The 27,237-nt window shown below is 43.4% G+C and overlaps 3 protein-coding genes across 3 annotated transcripts in view; 1 reads left to right on the plus strand and 2 right to left on the minus strand.

Annotated features, from left to right (window-relative positions):
* Positions 1 to 275: 275 nt before the first annotated feature.
* Positions 276 to 3,499, plus strand: LOC133835773 (adipocyte plasma membrane-associated protein Hemomucin). The gene is made up of 4 exons (XM_062265837.1): positions 276 to 536; positions 601 to 806; positions 1,506 to 1,806; positions 1,885 to 3,499. The coding sequence occupies exons 1-4, from the start codon at positions 421 to 423 to the stop codon at positions 2,966 to 2,968; spliced, it is 1,707 nt and encodes a 568-aa protein (XP_062121821.1). The 5' UTR covers positions 276 to 420; the 3' UTR covers positions 2,969 to 3,499.
* A 7-nt stretch (positions 3,500 to 3,506) lies between these two features.
* Positions 3,507 to 4,240, minus strand: LOC133835779 (uncharacterized). The gene is made up of 2 exons (XM_062265843.1): positions 4,094 to 4,240; positions 3,507 to 3,956 (listed from the first exon to the last, which is right to left on the minus strand). Exon 2 carries the CDS (start codon positions 3,938 to 3,940, stop codon positions 3,671 to 3,673), a length of 270 nt encoding a protein of 89 aa, XP_062121827.1. The 5' UTR covers positions 3,941 to 3,956; positions 4,094 to 4,240; the 3' UTR covers positions 3,507 to 3,670.
* Positions 4,241 to 7,020: 2,780 nt separating this feature from the next.
* Positions 7,021 to 27,237, minus strand: part of LOC133836821 (dynein beta chain, ciliary) — a 29,630-nt gene continuing 9,413 nt past the window's right edge. Inside the window, 21 exon segments of the mRNA XM_062267409.1 lie at positions 7,021 to 7,502; positions 7,590 to 7,784; positions 7,844 to 10,615; positions 10,691 to 11,086; positions 13,989 to 14,353; positions 14,536 to 15,012; positions 15,930 to 16,178; positions 16,343 to 16,931; positions 16,993 to 17,102; positions 17,104 to 17,344; positions 17,346 to 17,747; positions 17,802 to 18,334; positions 18,440 to 18,586; positions 18,588 to 18,990; positions 19,580 to 20,625; positions 20,801 to 21,067; positions 22,237 to 23,712; positions 24,101 to 24,130; positions 25,354 to 25,626; positions 25,738 to 25,911; positions 26,842 to 27,216. Coding sequence (XP_062123393.1) covers positions 7,403 to 7,502; positions 7,590 to 7,784; positions 7,844 to 10,615; positions 10,691 to 11,086; positions 13,989 to 14,353; positions 14,536 to 15,012; positions 15,930 to 16,178; positions 16,343 to 16,931; positions 16,993 to 17,102; positions 17,104 to 17,344; positions 17,346 to 17,747; positions 17,802 to 18,334; positions 18,440 to 18,586; positions 18,588 to 18,990; positions 19,580 to 20,625; positions 20,801 to 21,067; positions 22,237 to 23,712; positions 24,101 to 24,130; positions 25,354 to 25,626; positions 25,738 to 25,911; positions 26,842 to 27,216 — 10,620 coding nt within the window. The 3' untranslated portion in view covers positions 7,021 to 7,402.

The following is a 27,237-nucleotide window of genomic DNA, read 5'->3' on the forward strand; positions in this document are numbered from 1 at the left end:
CTTTGTTATCGCAACGATAACATCATTTGCTATTTTAATTGACTACAATTGTTACAGATAAGCAGAGTGAAATACTTGCCGCAAAAGTAAGTTTTCTGAATGCTAGTATTGTTATATTTAAGTTAGATAAATGCAATTAGTTGCATTTGATAAACTTGTTCAAACAGACGCGCCCCAAAGTCACAGTGAAGCAACTGAGTCACAGCTCATATCAATAGTCTATCCAAAGGCACGGATTAGATATTTGTTTGGTTTGCAGCCCTGCTTTGTTGCTGCACCGGCACGATGACTTTTACGTTTTCGTCGTATTGAACTTTGCCGTCGTGTCGCTTTTTCTTTTAGTTCTTGTTTTCTCCGGGCTCGCTTGCTGTAACTTCTTTATATATTAACTCGTCGAGCAACAAAGGGAAAACAGCAAAGATGGGTCTGCTATACGCGCTGCGCGTGAGAATCATGAATTTCATGATTTTCTTCTTGATTATAATCTTGTTGCCGGGTTTGCCACCGCGTACAACTTTCCCCTACAAAGACTTCACGTAAGTAGGCGTTAAGTACAATAAAATAATACTAGATAATGCTAAATGCTATCTGACGTTGCAGTGTGACCCCGCCCAAAGAACTGAAGGGAGCCCTGGAGCCCAACTTTCACCTGGAAGGAGCTGAGCGTCTGCTTGAGGGTCGCATCTACGGCCCTGAGCATCTGATTGCGCGCAACAACGAGATCTACACGGGTCTCCATGGCGGTGAGATCATCAAGATCACTGCCAACCATGTCACGCATGTTGCCAAGTTCGGTCAGCCTTGTGGTAAGTCTTTTGCTGTTGTTGGATCCCCTATATAGCGATGTTGTTTTTATATAAAACAAGTTGTGAAGCTTTAGTTAAGAGTTTTCGACTTTGAGACTCTCGTTACCCATTTTTAGAGCATAGAATATTCAAGAAATTTGGGTTTTTGTTTTGTCAAACAGAACTTTACTAACTCAGATATAATAATAATTATCTTATATATAATATTAAAAAAAAACAATATTTTTATAGAGAGAGTTTAAGCATACATACAATTTAAAGTTAATAGATTCTAACTGAGTTTTAGCAAGATTTTGTAGCTTAAAAACATCTGTTAAGATGTCTTGAGGGCAACTGGATTTAACTTTTTAACTTCCAAGTTTATTATACGATCTTAACGAAAGTTTTCCGAAAAAAAAGTTTATTACTTAGTCATGTGTATGCTATAATAATCCACGCTCTATTGAAATCTAGGTCACAAAGTTATTAAAAACTAAACTATGAGTAGTAGGTATAAAAACCACACAGAACAGAATGCATTACTCAATAGTTTTTATTTTTAACATCAATCCCAAAGGCTTTACTTGTATTGTTTAAATTTATTTGTATCTTTGTATTATATTTAAGTGCAAAAGTAATTATTAGTCAGAAGAACAAGTCTTAATGTTAATAGATTATCTTAAATTAAATACATTTCTTAAACCCGAACTTCTCTTGCAGCTGAGAACTTCGAGGAGTCACGTTGTGGCCGTCCTCTGGGTTTGGCATTCGATACCTTGGGCAACAATCTGATTGTCGCCGATGGTTACTACGGCTTGTGGCAAGTGGACTTGACAACCAACAAGAAGACTCTGTTGGTCTCCCCGTCACAGGAGCTGCCTGGCAAGGATATTTCACGCCCAGCAAAGATCTTCAATTCAGTGACAGTCAGCAAACAAGGTGATGTCTATTGGTCGGACTCCTCGTCGGACTTTTTGATCCAAGATTTGGTCTTTACCTCGTTTGCTAATCCATCGGGCCGGTGAGTTCATTTCTAATTGCGAGAAACCGGTTTTCCAATCACTTCTTTCTAATGACTTTCTCTCTTTTGTTTTCTCAGTCTATTCAAATACAATCGCGCCAAGAATGTGAGCGAAGTGTTGCTGGATGAATTGTTCTTTGCCAACGGTGTGGCCCTCAGTCCCAATGAAGACTTTATTGTGGTGTCCGAAACTGGCGCCCAACGTCTGACCAAATACCACCTCAAGGGACCCAAGGCGGGACAGAGTGAAGTCTTTGTCGATGGTCTGCCTGGTATGCCCGACAATCTGACGCCTGATGCTGAGGGTCTTTGGGTGCCTTTGGTGGTGGCCGTTGATAGTGAGCATCCATCATCGTACTCGCTCTTCTCACGCTTCCCAAGCGTGCGTCTTTTCTTGGCCCGCATGCTGACGCTGTTTGAGCTGCCTTTCCGCTACCTGGATCAGGTCTATCCCAACAAGTTCTCCAAGCGTTTTGTGCACTTCATTGGCCATGGCGAGAGCATCATGCTGCTCTCACCCAAGCGCACCACTGTGGTTCGTGTTGATTGGAATGGCAACATTGTGGGATCCCTGCATGGCTTCGACAAGAGCGTGTCTGGAGTTTCTCATGTGCTCGAGTTCCAGGATCATTTGTACTTGGGTTCGCCATTCAATCATTATTTGGCACGCGTGAAGTCGCCAAAGGCATCTAAGCAGCCAACAATCAAGGTGCGCAATGTGCGTGTGGAGGGCGAAGGATTGGAGGCTTCAGTGGGAGCTGCGCCAACAACTACAACAGCTAAGCCAAAGGCAACAACAACAACCACTACTACGAAGAAGCCAACAACAACCACGACAACAACTACGACCACAACAACTACGGCAAAGCCAGCGACAACAAAGGCGCCTACAACAACAACAACAACCACGACAACCAAGAAGCCAACAACAACCACGACAACAACGACCACAACGGCAAAGCCAGCGACAACCAAGGCGCCAACAACAGCTAAGCCAACGACAACAACAACAACTACACCGAAGCCGGAGACAACAACAACCAAGCGCACAGTGCCAAAGAAGCCAGCGCCTGTTGAGGAAGAGATTCCCGTGGACACGCAGCCACCACAGAAGGAGAAGCTGAAGGTGATCAACAAGCAAGGAGCACACGTTGAGCTTTAAGCAACATAACATCAACAACACAACAACATCAACAACAACAACATTCACAAGCAACATCAGTTAAAAAGATGTTCTTAGTTATAGTTTTGGCTAGAAATTTCCCTTTTACATTTAATTTAGCAATGTTTTTGCTTGAAGACTCGACTCGGTTAATTGTTTAGTTATTTGCTATACCAATTAGCTAAATTGTAACTAGCCAACACTCTCCTAACTGTTAACTTATTCACTGTGGCAGCAGTGGCAGCTTCTTATATGTCGCACAATTTGCATATAATTATTGTGTTCTGCCTTTGTCATTGCCAATCGAAATTGAAATTGTCATTTAATCATTAATTCCAAAAAAAATGCTCTTTCACTATAAATGAAACATTCCAGCTACTATTTTTAGTACTAACTAGTTCATTGCAATTTTTCGTACACATTTTAAACAATGTCTCCCCCCAACTCACACAAACGAACATTGTTAAGCAATTAATATAACAACTATTTTTGCAAAACGAAGAAAAAACAATTGGATTTTGTTGTACTCGATTCACGATATCTTTTTTTTCTTATTCTTTTCTTTTCATTGGCACTTAAAAGTAAAAATGTTTTCTAAAAACAATACGACTTATGATATTAAGGTATTAAGCATTAAGTATACATATAAATAGTGAGTGTATGTGTTTGGTTCAGACTGAGACTAAGTTTCCCCCCTTTGCTTTAGCACTTGGGGCGACTTGGCGGCTCCTTGGGATCCGTCCAGCTCCAGTCCGAATAGTGAATGCAGCGACCCAGCTCCTCGGAATACAGCTGCGATTGCGGACAACGTTGGAGGCGAGCACGTGTTCCTTGCTTTTCGCACACCCAATAGGCGGTGGGATCCCAGAAGTTGCGGAACATGCGATTCACTTCCTCCAGTCCCTGGCAGCCGGGTTCGCCATTATGGTCGTAGAATTTCGACTTCTGGATGGGCAGATGTGCGGTGGCCATTGTTTTGAGATTTCAACTGCAAAAGTGGCAAAGAGGAAATTGTAAATATTTGAGAAATTTCTAAAGTATATAAATAGTTCAGCTGCAGGCAACAGCTAATTTACGAGACAGTTCAACACTATGTATATTCTTAATCTGTTCTATTGTGCTTACCTCTTGCTTTAGATTTGATGAGTTCCTTCAAAAGATTTCCGTTGGCAACGAACAGTAGAAGAATTTCTAATGTCGATGTTTGCCGTTTCACAATTATTGTGCTTCTGATTTGTCATACCGAATCATTTCCCGTTTAAATACATTTCGCATGAAGCGAAGCGACGCCGACCGACAAAGTCGACAACGACGACGACGACGCTGCGAACTTTTGCTGCTGCGGGACGAAGCGAGCGAGGGGCGAACGCGGGGTCCGGTTCGTATTAGTAATGTCTGGCTATCTGGCTGGCTGGCTGGCAAACATTGACGCGACGACTGAAATTTTTATCTATAAAAATTTTTGCGCTGAATTTGCTAAAAAAAAATCAAAATCAAAAAAAAAGATTTGCTGCCTTGATCTTGAGGCGAACGCATTGGTCATCCGTTCACTTGGACTGTGTCACGTGTTTTCTCCGTGTTCGGGGAATACGCCAAGCGAACGTCTTTTGCATATTGGCATAATGAGGCCAAACATTTGGCAAAAGCGTGCTCAACAGACTGTGAAATACCCTGTAACTTGATTATTGCCTTGTAATCATTACCAATCACTTATTACTCCATCTGACATAACAGTCGCGAGTTGTGACGAAAGAGCAAGTGGATACCCCGCTAACTGGCTAAAAATAGCTACTATGATAAATTTCTATCACACTTTGAAGTAATGAGTGCGACAAGTGGTGAAACAGCATTTAAAAAGAGAGTTATTGACTCGGAAATACCCTACAAAAACATACATGGCAACTGTTAGAGTAAATAATATTTCACAGAGTGCGGGAAGTGGTGAAATAGGCATGGGAATGTAAGTGACTGACTAAGGGATACCCTGTTAATACTTTTAAAATATAAAAATAATATTTATTATCTTCAACTTTAAGAGTGGTAAGAATAGTGAATAAGAAGATAAGGTTATTTTATTTCATGAATAATGCAGATACTTTTTTTTTTATTTTACAAAATTATTATTTTTGTAAAATCGATAAGTAATAATAATAATAACCTGCATTATTTTTGTAAAATCACAAAAAAAAGTAACCTGCATTATTCATGGAAAATAAATAATTTGTTATTCTTATTTACTATTCTTTCCACTCTCAGAGTTAAATATAATAAATACTATTTTTCATTTTGAATTTTTAATTTGTTTTTATTCATTTTCTCGATCTTTAAATTAATGAATTTGTTGATTATTTAAATTCCAACAGTCCAAAGATTGTTCATGACGCTGTCCGCTTTTATCATCTATTGATAGAAGGAATTAAAATTCTTAGATTAAACTTAGGGTATTTGTTTATTTGCCTTCAAAACGGTCTGGTGGAAAATTTAGGGGCATATACCCCCTAGAAATGCACTTTCTCAGTGTATAGTAAAGTGCTTGGCACGCGGCACATTAATTTATAGTGACGACAGTACTCACAATCTCAATGATCGCGCAAATAAATGAAAGCAAATAAACAAAGTACATAAATGTCGCAATACTTGGTTCGCTATGTGCGCAACCCTTTGCTTTGAATTAACATAATATCATACAGAATACCCTATATCGAACCATATCCGATCGTAGGGTACAACTGCTTACCGCTTAGCAACACCACCTGAGCTTTGGATACAGAGTCGTCGGATGCCTTTTGAAAAGGGGGCAAATAGCAGGGCACAAAGGTTATTTGCGATGGCGTGTGATTTTTGTCTACTCTCGTGACGCTGGCAGCTTTGCAAATTGCGTAATTAGACAGCACACACAGATGCCACCCATTAGGGCTTAGCACGTCAGATTAATTGTGGGGGTCTAATCACAGCCAGAGATCACGCTCACGATGTGTGCTCCCATTTCAACCGTCTCTGGCGAGCCCCCCTTTTTTTTATTGCATGCCGATTTTGCCTGCCTTTTGCCGGTAATTTTCCCCGCGACGTGTGTCACCTTCTCACGAATGGAAAGAACACAAAAAAAACTTGTCTCTTATCGCAGTCCAAGACGCAGACTATGTCGGGGTAGTCGATGTTGTTGCTGGTTTTTGGGTTTCTGAACTTTCATTGATTAGAGGCGGGCGGATACACGTGATCGGCAAATGCGAAGAAACGGTTTATTGTTAGATTGCGTCAGTTTGGGGCATAATATAACGTATGGTAATTATGTACGGTCATTAATGCACACGTGGGCAGCGGCTGGTTAAAGTCTCGGCCCCACAGCGCTTAACTGGAACTCACGAGGCGTATACGTATTATTCACATTGGCGATAATTGATTAGCGTTCGCAGGCGAACTAAGCTCGTGCTGCCAATTGTTTATCTATAAATATTACAGTGTGATACATTTTTCAACAAAGTAAAGGGCAGGGTATCTGCCGATGTCGATGTCGATGTTGATAGCAATCACAAGATAAAGCCGCTTGTGACAGTTTACATTTTATTTGCCAGCAATATAATAATTACCGAATAAAGACTGTCTGCATATTTCGCTATTGGCTCTTAGAAGTCTTAATGTTGGGGGTAATTGTGGTGAAAAGCAAATGTGTAAAATCATTCTGCACATTTTGCGATTTAGTTTGTTTTTCTTGCCAAACGAAAAGTTTTATTCATTCGTAGAAGACTTTGCGAAATTAGACTGCTTTTAAAGTTCATTCAGATTATTTATTAACCACACAAACTTGCTTAAAGCTCTATGCATTAATTTCGTATTCAGGAAAGTTTATTTTATTGAGTAACCAGAAGAGTTTGTAGCACTGAAAATATTACACTACTCAACAAAGAATAAAGAATAACTTTTTTCAAATTTCATTTTGTTTTTGTAGTATTCTTATATTGTATATATATAGTAATTTCCTTTTATTAAATTTTTGAAAGAGTTCCAATTTTTATATCATCCAATTTGAAATATTTTTTTATTTATTTTTTGGTATATAGTATTTTGTTTATAGCTTAATCATTTTGTGTCTTCTAAGTTCTATAGCATGTATGCTACTTGATTTATTTCCATATAATATAAAAGTTTATTGCTTTTGCCTTGAGTATTATTTTGGTGCCAAGCAGAGTCTATTTTTGTGCGATTAATTGCTGCGTGGTTTCTTTCTAAGCGCTTTTGTGCTGAGCTGTGTAATTAGCGCTTTAATCAGCCGAGAGTTCACGTGATGCGCTTTTGATGATTGCTGTCCATTCAGGGGCTATAAATAAAAAGAACCGCAAGGAAACGCGTCACAACACTTTAATAGCTCAAGTTGATGCCAACAATGGAGAAAGGGCTTTCGTGTGTGTGGGAGGATGCCTTTCACTTGGGGTCGCTCTATGGCTGCAACAAAAGGGCAACTCCGGCTAATATCCATTTGGCTGGACGGTCACGCGTCTTGAGGTTCAGTGTCCAGACGTAGGTGTTGCCACGCGACCTGCAATGCCAAAGGTGATTACAGATTAGGAGGCATTAACTGTTAGTCCAAGAGGGAGAGAGAGAGAGAGAGACTTGGTTCATTCACCTGGTCTTGTAGAGCGGACACTCGTAGACACGCTGCAGCTCCTGTTTCTCCTGCACAATGGACTTGATGTAGATGACGGGCATGGCGCAGAGCAGCTCCTTGGGATGCAACGCCACAATGGAATTGAGCTGACAATCCCAGCTGGCGCCATCCAAATATAGCTCGTGCACAAAGGCGCCCTCTAGCGGTGGCAGACTGCAAGTAAATTGTATGCTTGTTAAAGTGACTCACAATAGTTGAAGTCTTCAACCTACGTGACATCATCCTTTTGCTTCTTGGTCACATCACAACTGATGAGCATGCGATCTAAAGGTAAATCATGTTTCCTGGCGCTCTCTTGCATGATGGCCGTTAGGAAGCTCTGGGGATTGAATAATCCTCCCAGCCAGATGGCGCAGGGCAGCTTAAAGTCATTCAGCCAACCCGCAAGCTCCTTGATGCGATGCAGCAGATCAGCAAACCAGCCCTGAAGACCCAGCATGCTGGGATAAGCGAGCTGTGCCCAAGCAGCGGGCACGTGATCATAGAAGATGGCATAGTCTAAGCGTTCCATTTCCTGTGTGATGGTCAGTTCACCTTTTAGTCCCAGCATGAGTTCTCTGAGGGAACGCTTAATCTCGCGTATCAACGCATTCATTCGTTCGCATTCCTGCAGAGCAACGACCACGAAAGGCGTCTTGCGCTCTACGCGATTCAAAAGCGCTTGCAGATTGAACTCATCTTGCAGTTTGTCCAGAAAGTCGTCAATCATAATCTTGACCAGCTCCTCGCGTGGTGCACCGCAATGTGTGCTCAGCTCCGACTCTCGGGGTTGCAGCTCGAAAATGGTGCGCAGCAATTGCTCCGAGGCGCTGGTGAGGAAGCCAATCTCCGCATTAGGATGGAGACCATAGAGTAAGGGTGATTCCTCGGGCAGCATTTCAGTGATATAGCTGTGGTAGCCTTCAAATTCTAGATTAGGTGGTGCTGGGAAGCCGGGACACAATTCAAAGTCGCCATCAATGAGATCCTGCTGCAGCAGCTCCTCCAGGAATGTTTGACAAAGGCGTCGATCCCAGTCGTCGGTGATGTGGCCGCCGTACATGATTTCCCCAAAGAGATAGCGTAAATCTTCCCAGGGTATGCGATTGCTGCCCTCCAGATAGTTGTGCAGCACATTCGCCGAGATGGTCAAATCCCCCACATTAAAAGGATAAACTTTGTTCCAACCTTGCGGCCCGAACTTGCGACGTTCGCCAGCCACTGCATGGAAGTAGCAGAGGGCAAAGAGTATGGACTTGAACTCTGCTTCTTGAGTGCAGGTCTCCAGTGTTTCTTGGGAGAAATTATCCCAGGCTTTATGCAGATTGGCAGCCATGCCTGCGGGCGGTTCATTGACCACTTTTAGAGAGGATTCTAGGATTCCCTGGGGAATTACATGGTACTGGGGATCGGGAGCGGGTTCTGCGCTGATGAACAGTCGGAAATTTGAGTCACCTTGCGTCTCCGACTGTAGCACTATGCGCTCGATGAGCTTCTCTAGCGTGGGCAACCAGTTGACCACCAGGTGAATGTTTTGCAATATGACCCACTGTTCACCCGAGGTTAGAGCCTGTTCAATGGCTTGCTCTGCGAGTAGTTCTTGCCCCTGACCCAACGAGATGTTGACCAGCGTACCAACATCGGCATGAAAGCCCTGCTGCTGGCCATAACGCTCCACATCCCGAATGGGATCTACGCCTGGGGAGAGTATAAAAAAAGCAGGTGTAGCGGCATTCAACTCCTTGAAGATGGCCACAAACGGAGGCGTTTGTACCTCAGCGTAGGCTTTGCCCATAGTTTGCTCCACAAACTGAGCCATGGCATAGGTCATGCGATCTGGACGCAGAGCACGCACAATGCACAGCTTCTGGAGCGGAGTGCGATGCTTCCACTCGCCAGGGAACTGCTCGCGTTCTGGGGTATCGCTGGACATGAATTTGCGCCAACGTTTTGTATAGTTCTCCATATCCTTATCGATGCCGTAAAAGTGTTCGACGAGTGCCAGGGATTTGATGCCACCCCAGGCACTTCGACCCACAAAGTCGAGTGGGGAAAGCGTGTTCGGATCGTGAGGATAGCGGAGCAGGAAGTCCGTTTCATCCTTGGCCACCTGCTCGGCGGCAATCATGATGCGCAGTGTTAGGTGAGAGGTGAAGGTCAGTTTGTCTGCCTCGAAGAGACCACGAAGAGTATAACGATAGGTTTGCAGTGTAATCGAATCCACGAGATGCAGCACACGCTTCTCGAAGTTCTTGCAGTCTGGAGCCACGGCAATAGCCTGGCGAAAGACATGCATAAAGGACTTCAGCGAGAATTTATAAATCGGATTAATGCGGTTCAAATCCGTTAGCACAAAGTAGAGAATGGCAGCGCGCTTGGCTGCAGCACGATAAATATTGCGAGTCTCGTCGATTTGCAGCGTTGTCAGATGCGCCTCTCGCACCTTGGATTCAATGTCGTCCACGGTGCGTTTGGTGTTCTCCAGATTTAAGACGAGAGCATGATCATCGAGCACGTTCTCGCCAGCCGAAGCCAATCTGGCCAGCAGTTCATCCTCGAGTGCTTTGAGTGAGATTTTAAACATATTTTGCTGCAGGGTGACTTCGGTTTTCATCTGCTCCAGATCCGGACGTTCGATTTTGACCACTTCCGCTAGCAGCTGCTCCTCGAGGCCATCCGGTGTGACGGTAAAGTTAATGAGCGTTGTCTGCGCCTGCATTTCCGGCTTGTAATGCGGATTGGCCAGTTTCGTGTGCAATATGAGACGGAAATTCGGATTGAACTCCATTTCCTTTTCGCCAATGCGCAGATAGCGTCCCTTTTTGATCAGGGCCCGACTGAGTAGCGGCTCCAGCACCGTGTCCATCGTCTCCTCGATTTGTTCAATTAGCACGGTGTCGCCACGCGAAATGGACTTTTCCAGTGCCTCGAGAAAGCCGCGTTGAGTGAGTCGCAACACCACCAACGAGGCGCCGAAGCGACTCTTGATCCACTTAATCCCTTGACTGCACAAGAGATAAATGTTAAATGAGAGAGAGAGAGTACTGTATATTCATTCCTCATCCCTTGCGTCCACTTACAGCTGCGGATCTATCATCAGAGGCCAGCGTGTTGAGTGCTGCAATATTGTCGCATTCTCCGTGGACATGCCATCCATGGGCAGACCCTCATTGTTCCAAGTGGCAATTTGCGCGTCATCCGACAGCAGCGTCAATGGGTCGACGCCCTCCGTGTGCGGTATGTGGGGCTGACAGAGTAGATTGGAGTGGAATGGATAGGTGTGAAATGTAGTAAAAGAAGGTGTCAAGTTAAGGTCAAGCGTATGACGTGTACTCACATCCATTCTGCGAAAACTGGGCAGCCACATCTTGTGCTGCAGCTCCTCGCGGTAGCGACGCGTGAAACAGCCCACGTACGACAGGAACGAGGAAATTAACAGTATATCACCGGGCAGAGTGCCAATCTTTGCCTGTAAACTGCAGACAACACCCAGAGAGGAGCAGGTTAAATCGAGATCCCAGTTGGAGGGGGGGAGTATTAATCCCCTAGCCATGCTTAACGCTAGTAAATTTGCTTGTATAAATTACAAGTGCTGCAGGAAACTGAAGGTTGCCTGACGACGTGCAGCCATTGCATTTGAATAGACGGGAAATTGAAAAAATAATAAAGCTGACAAGAATACACACCGAGGGCAGCTCAACCTGTTAAATATCATTTGATTTAAACAAAATTGATTGCATACTTTAAAGCGCCCAACGAAATCCTTTTAGAGACATCCTAAAAGCATGCTGCAGATTTTTTTTGAAGTCAATTTAAACCGCGACACACAAAAAAAAAGTTACAAGAGCTCAAAGCTGTTAAAGCTAAGAAAACTATTTATTGGACAAAGCACAAGGCAACTCTTTGAGGCTCCCTCGGCAGCTGTAGCTGCTGCTACAACTTGCCGGAAAGTTTATCGACAACAACAACAACAAAAGCAAGAGCAACAGCAACATCTTGCTGCTTGAGCTTGAGCATCTCCGTTGTCTTTGCAATTGAGCCGTGTACTTAGTTGAACAAGTGGGTGTATAAATTATTAGAAATTGCTGGATGCCAGCAACTATTATTGAAATATCTGAGATGGACACGAAGAGGGCGGCTCGTAATTGAGCTGCAGTTAAGCTACGTGACAAGGGGCGAGGATAGATGGATGACGGCAAAAAGAAGAAGAACAAGTCTAACCTTTAGAATGGCTTAAATGATTTATGTTTAATGCCTAAACAAATTTAAATGCTTGTAATTGAATAACATAAAACTAAGCAAATACATGCCATAAATGTCTCAGTGTATGGTATTGTATAAAATAATTGTTTTTTAAGAAATATGCAGTTAAATGTTGGTAAAATACCTGTCAAGTGACACAAGAGCATTCCCATTCAAACACACACACACACACAAAATATATATCAAAAGCAGCTTCGCAATGCCAAAAAAAATAATAAACCATAAAACAACACAAGCTCCAATTCGGTTGTGTTTCTGTGTGTGCATAAGTGTGTGTGTGTGTGTGTACATATAAAGCCATAGTCAAATAGAAATTTATATGCAAGTCATAACGGTTCACGCACAGACACACACATACGTAAATGCAAACGCACATGTAAACACAACAGAGCTGCAACCATACAATATTTTCTACCAGTTTTTACAGCTGCTCTATTGTTGTTTCATATCACTCCTTCTCTCTTTCTCTCTGTCTCTCTGTCTCGCTCTCTCTCTATGCTTGTCGAGTGCAAATTATATTTTCATAAATATTTGAAAATGCTCTCGTAGGAGTAACGTTTTTCAATTTTGACATTGGGCCACAGCAAAGTCCTCGTATTTGACTGAGCTTCATGTTGCTCCTTTACCAGTGCATTGTAAGCATATTACTTTCCGAGTAGTTTGCTTGACGTATCCACTCTGCTTTGGGGACGAAGCCAGCTCAAGTAAGCTATGCTGTCTCTGAGATCCTTTCGACAGTTTTTATAATTCAATACGGTGCAGCACACACACATGCACACATAACGAGCAACTGGCATTTGCCTTCTGGCGATTGCAGCCAATTGTGTGCGGCCGATTGAATACGAGTACATTTTCTATATGTGTGAATTTTGCAGTTATTTTGATGCCAAAGAATTGCAACCTGAATACGGTGCATACATGCATACATATTCACATTCTAGCTTATCCTGTTTTAGTGCAATACTCTTTCACCTTGCACGCGCACTCAATTGAATTTCCATTGTAAATTCTGTGGAAAGCCCAAGCCACATGCATACATACATATAGTACATACATAGGCCATAGGCCAACGGCCATGGTCGAAAGGTGCTATTGACATTTATGTTCTATTTCTATTTGCATTTGATTAGATTTGGGTAAACGCATTCGAATACATAAATGTGTGTCGATTATGAGCAGATGACATTGTCACATAAATTTCAGAGCTCAATTCAATTTAGCACGTTTAACGTCACAGCCTGAAAGTATGCTATGAAAAACTTTAAAGTTCACAGCAACGAACAGCAACGTAAAATATAAATTATGTTGCATACTTTTGGGAGCTGAGTTTAAAGGGTATACTAAAGTGCACACAAAGTGGAATGCGTAAAGTTTTATTGAAATCAGCTTAGGGGATAACAATTTCTTGTTACTGACTCTCCACTTTGATTTAAGAGATTAAAATCAACTTGCACTTGGTAATGATTTAAGCTTTAGAGCAAAGTCTGTTGCAATGCTTTGAACGGCATTGAAGATCACAATTGTAATTTAGGTCAAGCTAACACCTCTGGCTCAGACTACTCAGCATACTCAAATCCAATTAAAGCTTCAGTCAGCTGTGGAAATAATTTGGATCTATTTAATGGCTGCAGGCGAAGTTTAATCGCATTTACTCGAACTCTCGAGTGTTGCAAGTGCAAAGCTCATACGACGACGAAGTCGCCTGCGATGCAGCTTATTTACTGTTGTCACAATAAATGGCGGCCAGTTCATTGGCTGCGACAGTGCGCAATTTGTACAATTGGCAGCAGCAGCAGAGTGTTGGCGGTGGCGGTGACGACTGTTGAGATAGGGGAGTCACTTGCTGGGCGCACCAAATGAGAGCAAGTAAATAAAATTTACGGCCTTTTGTTGCTGCGGTGGCCCGCAAGTGTGCAAAATCGCAGTCGCCATCGCCATCGTCGTCACAGTTCGTTCAACTGCGAGCTGAGAGAGCAACAGCGGGAAAAGAGCGAGAAAAGCAATTAAAGCGATTGCGGGCACACACAAAATGTAAATTAAATTTAATAATTGATGGCACATAAATGGGACTACACTCCACACTCCACACTCAGTCGAATCGACTTTGACAGTTACCTCTGCACTGACTCGCGCCAGCGTACATTCTCGTTGGCCAGCCCATTGACCAGGCGATGCGCCAGATCGATGGTAAAGGACGTCTTGTCCGCCTCGCGTTGGCACTTTTGCTTTTCGGCCACGGCATGCTCGAACTCCGCCTGTATTTCGGCCAGTTTGTCCTGCAGATGGTTGATTTTCGTCTTGAGATATTGCAGACGCTCTCGGGCCTCGAACAGCTCCTGCTGCGAGTCCTGTAGCGCCTGCTGTTTAGGGCCAACTATCAAGAAGACCTGGTGATAACGATGCAAATTGATGACCCAGGCGCAGAGGCCAGCTGCTGCCACGGACTTTTGCACGACCTTATCTGGATTGAACTCGGGATCCTAGAAGAGAAATGAATAAATATTAAACAAACTTAATTGTATCTTAAGATGCTGAAAAGTATTTCATAATAATTGTATATTGTAAATATTGTTAAAAAAATAAAAAATATAGCTTGAGGTTTAATTTAAATATTTCTTTATTTTGAAAAGACTTTTCTTTAATCATATTAGATTAAGCTTACCTTGAGATATTCCTGCAACGTTTCAATAATGTTTGGATGTATATTGTCCTTGTTGTAGTTGACCAGATCGTTGAGAAACTGATCCACACGCACCATCATCAATTTGGCAGTCTTCCAGCTGCGATCCCGTGGTATTTTGCCATTCGTAGCGAGTAATACCATCACAGCGGCACAGACATTAATCACAGCCTTTGGTGGCGAGCCAAAGGACTTTAGTTCCGTGAGATTGTTTTTGTTGAGTGTGTTGAGTGCTGCCTGGGCGGCAACGAGTGCCGGCTCCGCCTGTCGCAAATCCTGTTCACAGAGTTTGGTTTTAATCGAAACATCCTCCTCTATGATGCGCACACGTTTCTCCTCCTCGGAGGCTGTAAAGCGTTCGCGTTTCACCTTTTCACTCTCGGCGCTAACAATTCCAATCAGCTTGTCGGCGGCCGCATTTTTGGCAGCCAGTTGTACCTCCTGGATGGCCAGTTGATGCTGTACAAAGACCAAGTGAAAACACAAAAAACAACGAAACAACAAAACAAAAAAGAAACTTGCATCAAACACAAACTTCAACTTCGAGCTGGAACTGAAACTGAAACTGAATTTCGCAAGAACTTTAAAAACTTTGTGGGTGAGTTCGGTACGAAAATAATTAAAGCTCTGGCACGATGCCACAATATTGACATGCTGCAACTTTTTACTGAACAAATTGCGGGCGCACACAACACACGTGAGTACACTTCGATGCCTTATTATATTGAGTGTCCTGGCAAATGGAATCGACGTCGCTGCCTCCACTTCTCGCTACTCGCAGTCTCGCTGTCTATGGCGCATTTTTTTTTATAATACAAACGAATTCAATTAAATTCAATTAGTTTAAATAACATTTGGCATGCGTTCGCTTTGTTCGAGAGAGAGAGAACTTTTTGTTTAGCGCACAAAAGTATGCTACAAAATAAATGCGATTGCTTGCGCTTTGCTTGCTCCGCGTTGCGTATACGCGTCGTAACCGGAAACAGCACTTGCAATGCAAAGAGTGCGAGAGACATTCCACTCTTCACTCTCTCTCTCTCTCCCTTGGCGTCGTCGTGTCATTCAGCTTTGACTGGGCAAATGGGCAGCAGATTTACTGTAACAACAATTCAATTAAGCGCACTAATTGAATGCCAGGCGCGTCGGTTCGAATAGCGCAGCGTCTATATAAAAAAAGAGAGTGTAAAGGTGTCTGTCTGTGTGTGTGTGTGTACCCTTCTATCTGTCACACACACATTGCATATAGATGCTGCGGGCATGCTGACTTTATAAAAGTGTTTGTGCGGCCATCCTTAGTTGGTTAAGCAACATAGCAAATTCTGATCAAGTGACTCTCTGCAGAGTATACAATAGGCTTGTCTTTATCATTTACTCACCTTTAGGGTGTCCACCTGGCTGGCGCATTCCGCCAACTTCGCCATGCCGCTCTGCAAGCGGGAGATGCGCTGTGCGAACTCGCCGTTTTTGTCGACCAACAGTTTGCGGTAGAGGAAAATGTATTCGAGAAATGTTTTTGGTGTCGTGTAGTTGTAGCGTTTTTCATTCTGTAGATAAATTTTCGATATCTGATTCACGGTGCCATGGACGTAGGCCATAAAACAGCCGATGGGCGGTATGAGCGGCGCCTGTGAATGAACGAATGCGAATACGAATACGAACACGTTTCACGTTTCAGTTTTGTCTATCAACTGTGTGTATGTGTGTGTGTTTGGTGACACTTATAGTGCCCATTGTGACAGTTTAAAGTTGTAAATTGTGCATGCCGGGCATAATAAATAAAGTGCCCTACCTCCAGTATGTCGCTGATTTCGTTCAGAAATTTTTGCGACACCGATTCCAATGCACTTTTGGGCCACTCATGGAACCAGTCGATGGCCGTCCGACTGATGATCGCTGGAAACTTTCGTGCTCTTATGCGCAGCGTTTGTCCCACGGGCGAGAAACAGAGCACAACTTTTAGCAGACGTCGCACTTTCTCCACAAAGTAACGCCAACAGTTTTCCTTGGTATCTAGAGTGCCGCTTTGCTTCACCTCGTTTCGAATGCCGTTGATAATGGTATCCAGCTGATCGTCGTTGAAGAGTTCGGGTATTTCACCTGAAGCTAGTAAGTCATTGATGAGCATGAGTATTGATTCATCAGGCAGCTGAGCATCGGAAATGAGAAACACTGAGGCGACATTCTTGAGTCCCACTTTCATGTAGAGTGCGGCAATTTCATCGCGCATATCGAGCAGACCAAAGCCACGTTTGATTTGTATTTGCGAGACGCTCAAGGAGGAAATAAAGGCAGCTAGGCGAGCCAAGGTTTGCTTGCCAGAGCCGCCCACACCTATGAGCAAAGCATTGCCACGCGGACTCTCCAGAATGCGATTGATGCTGCAAAGGGAAGGTAAAAGATTCAACGAAAGAATCTTCATTGGAAGTCATCTTCACCCACCGACAAATATGTATCATGGCGTCCTCAAACAACACCAGATTCATATACCCCACGACGTCATTGTAGCTTGACTGCGCTTCCAGCAGCAGTTGATACAAAGAATCCCAGCTCCTTGAGGGGCATGTACTTTTGATCCACCAACGATTGCGCAAAGTGACTGTAGATCAAGGGCTCTGCAAACACAAAGTCCTCGTCAAAGTCCTCAAAGTCCTTCTTGAATATATCCCTAATCGAAGACTTGAATGATTTAATGTCATATTGATCGACCAGACGATCGTGATAAACTCGATAAGCTTCGTGCACATAAAGTCGCATCAGCTCAGCGGGTTTGCTGCAAACAGTTCCCCCCATAGCTGCCCCCACCTCCACCTGCAGCCACCGGAGCACCTACGCTGTTCATGACACCCTGATAGATGTTGGTGAGATCGCGCAGGTTAAAGATGTAGTGGAACTTGATGGCGGTAGGGAGAAAAGCGTATTCCACACGTCGATGCAGAGCGATGCCAACTTGAACCAGCAGATTACCAATGGAACGTATTTCCTTGCTGAAACCCTGAGCAGGTTGATCCAGATGATTGTTCAATATGCTGCTATAGATGTAGTGCAGTGTCTCCTCGGCAGGTGGCGCCACAGAGAAGACGCAAAAGTGTCGCTGCAACCGCGGATCAATGGTGAAGGAACCTGCTGTGGGATTCATGCAGGCGGCAAACTGACAGTGTCTAATGTCTTTCAGTTGCAAACGCTGACGATCGTACCTGAAGGGGAGGTGAGTAGAAAGAGGAAGAAAGGTGTGTGAAGTGACAACTTACCACTGCCTGTAGTCCATGAACTGACGCATAATCGTGTGCGGTTGCACGGTGCCATAGGCATCCACCTCGGGCATGTTCAGGTCGTTGACAAAGTAGATGAGACGTCGCTTGGGTCCGCTGGGTGCGTAGCAACGTCCCGACTTCTTCTCCAGCGGGCGGTCGAGCATCTTCTGGAATATCTCCGATGTGGTGTAGAAGTTAAAGTGTGTCGCCTGCACCGTGGTCAGCAATGGTGTCGACGACGATGACTTCCGACGCACAACGCTCACGTTGTCAGCGTTTGTCTGCTGCAGTTGTTGCTGTTGCTGCTGTTGGTGTTGCTGGTGTTGCTGTTGCTGACTGTTGCTGCTGACAGCTGTCACTGCAATTTCAAGGAGCTCCTGTGCGCTGGCATATTTGCTGAAGAGCTCACGGAAGATGGCACCCTTGCCACAGCCAGAGCTGCCCACCAGCATGCAGGCAAGATTGCGGTCGATAAGCAGCTTGAGGAAGTAGGCCAGCCGTGTGGTCTCTGCAGTTGAAATGAGCACGTTCTGTGTAACCAAAGGCTTTGTTCACATGATTAGTTCATACACAACTTCCCCACCCCCTCCCCATATACTTCATTCCCATTCCTTCGAACTGGGTCAAGCACGCACCTGCAATGGCAGCTCAGCATCGATTTGACAGTCCAGCTGCTCTTGGGCTGCCAGCTCGGACCAGCGCTGGAACTTTAGTGTTTGCACATTAAGTTGATAGTCAAATACGGTGCCCTGGCTGGGCAACTTGACGTCCTTGAACTCCCCCCGTCCACCATTTGTGCAGCTCGCGATGCCAATCGATGATTGCATCCTGATGCAATGCCGACCCAAAGCTCCACAGTGTCACATACACAAAGATGGTCTCCAATGCCAGCTCGGCCGATTCGTGCGACAAATCCACATGATGCAAACTATGCGAACTTGCCCCATGTTGTGATGCAGCTGCTGCCCCACGTGTCCCACTGCCATCGTCCGTGCTTTGATCGGTGTCCAGCAGACACTCGAGCAGGTGACAGGTCATTTGTATCATGGCCATGTCCGTGATGGGTGTGATGCGTCGAAAGTCTCGCTGACGTTGCATCAGGCTGGGAAAATACTTTTCGAATAGCGTGGTCAATATGCCACGCTCGATCATGTTCACTCGGGATTCCAGCCAAGAGGAGACGTAGCTATTTAAGGATAGAGGAAAGACATAGGCAGTGAAAGGGCATAAAATTAGAATCTAAAACGGTGGTAATACAATATAATTTAAGATTGTTTAGTTAGTAAACATTTCTTATTCAATACATAAAAGAGTCTATCACAAATTATCGAATTTATTGCGCTTTTAAATTGTTTGCGATGTGTGCTATTTCCATAGATAGTTTGTTTGTTTGCTCTAAAGACAACCCTTCTGTTGATTATTGGTATTCAAATTTGTTGTATTTATTTGGCAAATAGTTTAAATAAATTAAAATAAATTTATAAGCTAACCCACAGCAATAAATGTATAAACAAAATGTTTTGTAAATATAAATAAACAAATAGATGTACAAGGGTTATTAAAGCAATTGTAAATTGTTGTGTTTGCTTGATGAGTAAAGTAAACAAAGAAAAACAACTAAGAGAAAAATACATAGAATATGGCATATATTTAATTGCTTTAAAATAAAGTCGAATTAGAAACGAGTTCGAAATGAAAACGAGCATTTTAATTAAATGACAATTTATGGGTTCAAAATTCAAAGGAAGAACAAAGACAGTTTGTTTTCTACTCACGGTGACCAGCCCAGATCCTGTGGATTAATGTACAAGATGCCTGCTCTGGAGACAGTTGCTGGCGTCGCTGCCTTGAGATGTCCCACTTCGAAGAGCAGTCGCATCTCACGCTTCAAGGAGATGCGCTCATTACTGGCCAGCGTCAAGATCTTGTTGTCGTCCATCAGCGTGTTGAGACTCTCTATCCACATGGGATCAATATCGCCGTCCAGCACAATCCATTTCGGATTCCCAGGCGGCATATTCGCCTGTTCCCGCATTATAGAAGAGAATAGACCATCTTTCCACTCGCGTGTGGTGGGATTAACGATGCCAAAGAGCTCGTCGTTGGACAGGGCTTTCGGGTTGAGCACATGACACACTGGCTTCAGTTTCTGTATGCGATACGTTTCCCTCAGCGTCTGCCAGATCTTTGTCTTCCCAGTGCCCGCATCGCCCACAATAAACACCGAGTGTCGCACATCGAGTAGCTCTTGAAGTTGCACCACCTTCATGAGGAAACCCTCCTCGGGTTGGAGTTTGATTTCGTTGACGGCACGACGAATGGTTTTCTCGAACTCAAAGACACGCTTTCGCGGCACATCGAGGGCGGGAAAGAGGTCGCCAATGAGACCCATAAATATGGGCACATCTTCGGTCACAATCTTGGGTATGTTAAAGTCACGCAGAGCGCGCATTAACACCTGATCCTCGGGGCGACTGTGGTCGTCGCGTTTCAGCGTGCCGGCGACAACGAGGACGGATTTGATGGCACGCAGGCCCCAGTCGTAGTGATCCTGCTTGGACAGGAGCTCCTTGCACAGCGTGTAGAGTGTGATAAATTTGCGTGCCAGCAGACGAGCATCCTGGAAGCCCTCGGCCATTAACATAATCTCACAAATCAAAGCAAAGTCCGGCACAATCATGGCGCATGGGCGAAACAATGTTTTCAGGTTTTCCGGCAGCTCGGTGCGGCCGGCGTAGCCCGGATTCATGGTGATAAAAATGCCAACCGACGGCTCCAGCGAGATGCGCTCGCCCATAAAGATAAATTGGGTTTTATGCATCTGTAAACAGCAAACGGTGAACAGCAGCAGAAGCGCCAGCAGTAGCAGGACAGGTGCATGAGGCCACAGAAAAGTAATCAATGTGCAGCAGCATGAGCAGAAAGAAGAAATGGAAAGAAGGTGAAATCAATTTGCAAGCGACGTCGTCGTCGTCGTCGTCGTGGTGGTCACACACCTTTATCGCCTCCTGTATGGTCTTCACCTGAACGGCAACCACGGACAGCACTTCCACACAGATGCGATTGAACTCGTCAAAGCAGCCCCATGCGCCGGTCTGGGCCAGCCCTTTGTAAATGTTGCCGCAAGATTTGTAGTCCATTTGCTCCGAACAGTTGAAGACATAAACCATTACGCCCAGTGCCCGGCCCAGGTCCTTCGTTGTCTCCGTCTTGCCTGTTCCCGCCGGGCCGGCAGGTGCTCCGCCCATCACCAGATGCAGCGACTGTGTGCGCACAGAGATGCAGTGAGTATGCAAATTGCAAACGCCATTTATTTTACACTAACGAGTTGTTTAATTTAAGTACAAGCCAAATTGCCATAAAATCAACAACAAATGCAACGTGAACATGGGCGAGGGGCAAATTAAAGTTCGACCAGCTTCCCGCTAATTGCCACGTAATATACCTGTAATTCCCAACCCTCGGAGGATTTTTTTCATATTTATTTAACTTATCACAATATTTGCACACTTTCTGTTTGATTCTGTGGTGCATAAGTATCTATCAAATGATGCCGATATAAGTTCAGGGGGATTAAACATGGAAATCTGAATCAAACCATCATCAAATATGAAAATAAGTTCAGTTCAAACATCGTTGTGGTTCGGGGAAGTTCACGCAAAGAGATTTTACTGTGATTATGGGTAGTTAACAAAGTCAAAAAAAGACCGATTTTTTCCGTCCGTTCTCATTAGAGGAGCTTAACAGGTAAAACTATGAGTATACGTAATATTTCTTATTTACGTGTGTATTACGTATACTTAATCTTGTTTTCCTGTTTGAATTTTTTGCAACTGTTTATATAGTGAAACTATGCGTATACGTTATATTTCTTATTTTCGTGAGTATTACGTATACTTAATCTTTTCTTGTGGAAAACCCTTTTGCAATCGTTTATAAAGTGAAACTATGCGTATACGTAACATTTTTTATTTTCGTAAATTTTTGGTATTTTAGTATTTTGTTTTCGCTTGTAAGGAGATACTATGCGTATACGCAATATTTTTATACAAAATGTGTACTCTAAGCGTATGACGTATACGTAATACTTCTTCCATAGCTGAGTAATAAATGAAAAGTTGTTGCTATGTGTGTTCGCTAGATGGCGCTAGTGATTTTGTATGTCGCCATTAAGCAAAACTGTTCCTTTTTTACTTGTTTAGTAAACAATGTTTACGTTATGTACAAATGAAATCAGCTTTTCAGAATATGCAAATAATGGTAGAAACTATAAATAAGCAAAATTTATTATCGATTACTTAAATTTATACACTACAAAAATAACTAAATACAAATAAAGGAGCAAGCATTTAACTTCTTAACTTTTTATATTACTTTTAAGCATTATTACAAAGGGTTAAACTTTAATATTTTCATTTAACTACCAACTCACCTGGGTCAACGTAATGTAGCAGCGATCCGTGAGTGGTGTGATGACCAGTCTGGATGTATTCCCCAAGTACTCGTAGGCATAGCGAAACTCAGCATCACAAATGTTGGCAAAGCAATCCTCCTCGCCACCTTCGCCTCCGCTGGCTGTGGACAAGATTGTGCCACAGCCACTGGACCCACTGCCAGACTGCTCATCATCCCAGCGATGACGCAATTGACTCTGCCACTGAAATGCCAAGGAGTTATCCACTTTCGAGGCAATAATCTTGCCAATGACATCACGTGAATGCACATCGATCGTACAGATGGTCATGATCTTCTGTCGATCACCAGGTGACAGTTCACCGAGTAGCAGATTGATCAAGGCATTCAGTTGAGTGATTTGACGTTTGTGCAGTTCCTTCATGGCACCTTCGTAGCCCTCTTCCATGCAAGCAAACGTGCGATTCACATCCGTTGTCCAGTGTATTTGACTGCAGCAGAGCGCGACCTGAGCTGGCCAATCGTAGAGCCAGAGATCGCGTGACTTCTCGCCGAAGGCGCGCAGAGCACGTCGGAAGAGTTCGTGGAGTGTGCTGCGCATCTGTTGGATGACAGCTCGCAGCCAGAGCTCCACTCTTCCACTGCAGTCGATGTAGGCGAGCTGCTCGCGCTCCAAGTTGGCCACAAAGGCGACGTACTCATCGTTCTCCTTGGAGTGCATGCCCACAGCGTGTGTGGTATTTGTTTCATACTGCAATCTCAGAATAGAATCGAAGAGTTTAATGAGATGGCGATCAATCACTTGAGGATTGTTGCCATTGGAGAGTATATCAAGTAGATCAGCAGCTGAGATGAAGTAGAAGCGTGGAAATGCCAAACGTTTGGTTTCCAGATAATCATTTAAAGCCTTCTCACAGACTGCCAAACGTTGCTGGAGTTCCAGCAGCTGACTGAGTACATCTTCGTGTTGCAGCACGACTTGCATCACAACTTTCACTTGGGTAACTCGCTCGAGTAGCTGTGTGAAATCCTCATCGATGCGCTCGAAATTGGCTGCATCTTGTGGCAGTTGAGATCTGATGTCTGTGGAGCCAATGAAGATGCACTCGAGATAGATCCACTTGCGTTGCACCTCGAACCAATTGACAATCAGGGTATCAATGCCGCTGAGCACACGCTGCCAGTGACTCAGCTTATCGAGCAGATACTCGATGTGCTTGGACGTAGAGATGTTTTGCAGTTGCATTTGATTGTCGTCGAGCGTCTCAATCAGCTCTTCGGATACTTTAAGCAAACTCACGGTGGGACGACTTTGATGTGGTTCCAATTCGAATTCGAGATGCGCCCAAGTGGCTTTGATGTCATCCAGCACCTTGGTGACTGTCGCCTCCTTGATGGCACGATCCACAGTGTTCTTGATGTCCTCCTCATGTTGCTGCAGCTGCAGTTTGAGCAGCTGAGCGAGCGTTGTGGATGTGTTGCATTTGTACGAAAGCTGAGAAGTCCATTGTGATGGAATTAATTGACATGCAAAATTGCCTGTCTATCTGTCTGTCTACGTCTATTGCTTTTGCTTTGTTTGTTTCGTTATTAAATTTCACTAATTAATGTCATATTTCCAAAATGAAATTCAAATGCAGTCAGTCTGTAGTTCATTTGTCTTTGATTATTATTAGCTGTGTGTAAAAACTAATTAGAATTTCAACTCCAGCTTCCCAATTATCGAATTAACTACTTGAATGCTTTGCTAAGGCTTCTCTCACATTCATGCATTCAGCCTTAGCAAACGAATTTCCCCCCTCTACTGCACATATTAAAGGCATCGTCTTCTCAATAGTTTGTGGATTGCTTCTCAACTATTTTGTGATGTGATTTAAACTTACAAGTTCTTCCACTTGATACTGTCCAATTAGCTGTAAGTAAAGCAGAGAGCAAAGCAGCGCAACAGAAGTTGGCCAAAAGAGAATTGTTAATAGCCGCCACAGTTAGTGAAACTTGCACATAGTTTTAATCGAATCAAAATCCACATCCACACACACACACACACAAATTTTTCAAAACTTATTTTCTAGTAGCGCAGCATTAATAAGTATATCATTTAAGACTTAGTGAAGAAGATGGGAAGATCATGGTCAGCAGCAGCCAATAAAGAAAGTTTACGCTTTTGACTTGACAACTTCAGGAAGTAATTGAAAGTAAATAGAAATGTATTTAAAGGAAATAAATTTGTCCTTAGTAGATAGATTTTGGTAAGCGAAATTGTAGGTGATGCTATAGAGTTAAATTAAAGGAATGTATTTACCAAAGGGAAGTCAAATAAACAAACTGACAAAATCGATAGTCAAAAGACGGACATAAAGTTAGGTAAAAGAATTTTGATTCTGTTAAGAAGTAAATACATTAATAGATAATAAAATAGTACATTCAAATCAAAGATGATGTTTACTGATAGTTTAAGGTATATTATATTAATAGTGTATATCAAGAGAATGTCTAAAGCGAATTCAATCTTATTACTAAACAGTCTAAGGTGCCAATAAAATATCTGACAATAATGCAGTTGAAAATATCAAGGGATATATTAGAAGAATATATACGATATCAAGACTAAGAAGTAAATAAAATATCTGCCAAAAATGCAGATGAAAGTGTAGTTAACTGCTACAGACAGATAGATGGTCGAAGTGTACAAAAATAGATAACATATCGCTGTTGTCGCTTGTTGTGCGTCACGTACAAACACAAGAGTCTATTATACCTTTATCAAGAGGTGATTAAAGGGCAACAGCAAACTGTAAGCAGAAGCTGTTAATGCGATTGCCAAACATGCGAGATTGCGAGGCACACAAAGCAATCAATATCAGTGCACAGACTGAGGGCAATGTCGATGTCGATGCCTGCTGATGTTGATGTCGATGGCAATGGCGATTCTACTAAACGCTGCTGTCGAGCTCAATGATATGGAATGGCCATGTTTGATGGCCATGTTGTGGATACGGATGCGGGCTGTTTGTTATACCACATCCTTCCCTCTTCCCCCCTCTCTCTGTTTCCACTCTGTGGTATGGCACACATCATTTGCTGCAATTCGTCGTGTTTTGCTGCTGTTGCTGCTATTGCTGTTGGTGTTGCTTACCTTTGACAGCTGCATGAGCTCCAGCCAATGTCGTTCGGTAATTGCCGGATTCTGAAGCTCGGTAACAGCGCGCAGCGAGGCAACCAGCTCACGCAGCACGGCCACAATGTAAACATAGGGAGCCCAGTCCCTGATGCATTTGTCTAGCGTGCGCAAATCCCGCGTGAACTTCTTGCACTCGTGCTCCATGTCATCGGTATCGATGCGCAGCCAAGGTGTCGTATGCCAGTCGACAATGCACGATTCGATGACGCGCACAAAGTCCCACAGTTGCTGTTGTGAAATGTGAAAGCAAAAGCAGAAGTAGCAGTAAGAGAAGCAGCTGCAAAAGCTGTCATATGCTTCAACATATGAACGTACACACACACCAGCACACACACTCACCTTAACACGTCTAAGCTCCGTCCGGCAGTGCAGCAGTTTGGCCGTGTCGGGCTCGGGAATGTCGAGCAGACGGGCCCAGCGGGCATAGCGACGCTGCTGGCTGCCAAAGCGATGGAGTCGCACGTACACCTCGTCGCAGATATCGTAAACCTGTGGACACGGCACACGAAAGAACTGCCGGGGTAGAGCAATGGGTAAAAAAATGGGTAAGAATGCTGATGTTGAGTGTGACACACTGAGGAATACGCGGTAAATTCAATTGAGCAACACAATATTAATAAACTTTTATGTTAGTTACTTATTCTAGTTAATATTAAGTAAATTATAATTTAGAAAATAAATTCATAGGCTTAGAAAATGAACAGAGAGTTAAAAAGAAAGAAATGTGAACTTCAAATATACTTTTGTTTATAATGACAACTCAACCAGCTTCTGATGATAAAATAAAAGAATAATGTACAATAATAGTCAAGAAAATTAATGAATATTAATTTATATTACAACTCTTTTATATTAATAAGTCTTCTTTTTCTACAGTGCAATCACTTTCAATATATTTAAATTATAATAGAGTGTTTGCATAGTTGCTGAATATATGCAATATTCTAGAATTTATAGTATATTTTATGAATTCAAAGGCAACATACAAGTTTGCTTACGACCTAAGTGTTTAGAATTAAAAATACTATTATAAACACAACTTCGTAACAACGTTTATTAGAGCCCAATCGGATTTAAATCTGGGGACTGTGCTGGTTATGAAAAAGAATACGAAATACAAGAAATAAAGTGCAAGGGATCAATTAACAAAAAAAAAGAATATGCAATTGTTTATGTCGCACTGCTATTTCAAAGTTTACGGCTGTAAGTAGTTTACTTTTATATTAATTTCTTACGAGATTTTAAAATGCGCAAATATGCTTTATAAATTCTCGAAGAATTGAAAGTTATGTACAACAGAAAAGAAGTAAAATCACGCTGATACTTTATGTAGTCATGGACACTTCTTTCCTTCACTATACATTACAAGATTCCCACAAATTGATGATACCCCTTTAAAGTTAAGTCACTACGTGGTATGCGTGCTTTTTTTGGGGTACTCACTGACATTTGGTGGAACTGCTTGGCATAGTGTTGCACGTGGCACGTGTGCAGGCCAATGAGCGCAGTAACGCGCTGCTGTTGATAGTAACGCGTGTCCTGGAGTGCCTCCTGCTTGGCCAGAGCCTGCAACTTGAGCTGTTGCCAGTGCAGCGGCAGTTGCTCAATGTTGCGCAGCAGCTGCGCCTCAAATTCCACATTGTAGGTCTTCAGCAGTGCCATAATGTCCTTCAGCGGCTTAAAGACATTGTCCGCATACGGTTCGCGCTGTCGGATCTCCGACATGACAGCGAGCACGCGCAGCAACGCCTCAAAGTTTTGGCGTGCGATAAACAGCTGCAGCGTCTCTTGGCTGTTCGCTATGAAAGTGTTCAGCTCCTGCCAGGTTAAAGTTTGTTA

This window comes from Drosophila sulfurigaster, chromosome 2R (assembly GCF_023558435.1).
Source record: "Drosophila sulfurigaster albostrigata strain 15112-1811.04 chromosome 2R, ASM2355843v2, whole genome shotgun sequence".
NCBI classification, from domain to species: domain Eukaryota; kingdom Metazoa; phylum Arthropoda; class Insecta; order Diptera; family Drosophilidae; genus Drosophila; species Drosophila sulfurigaster.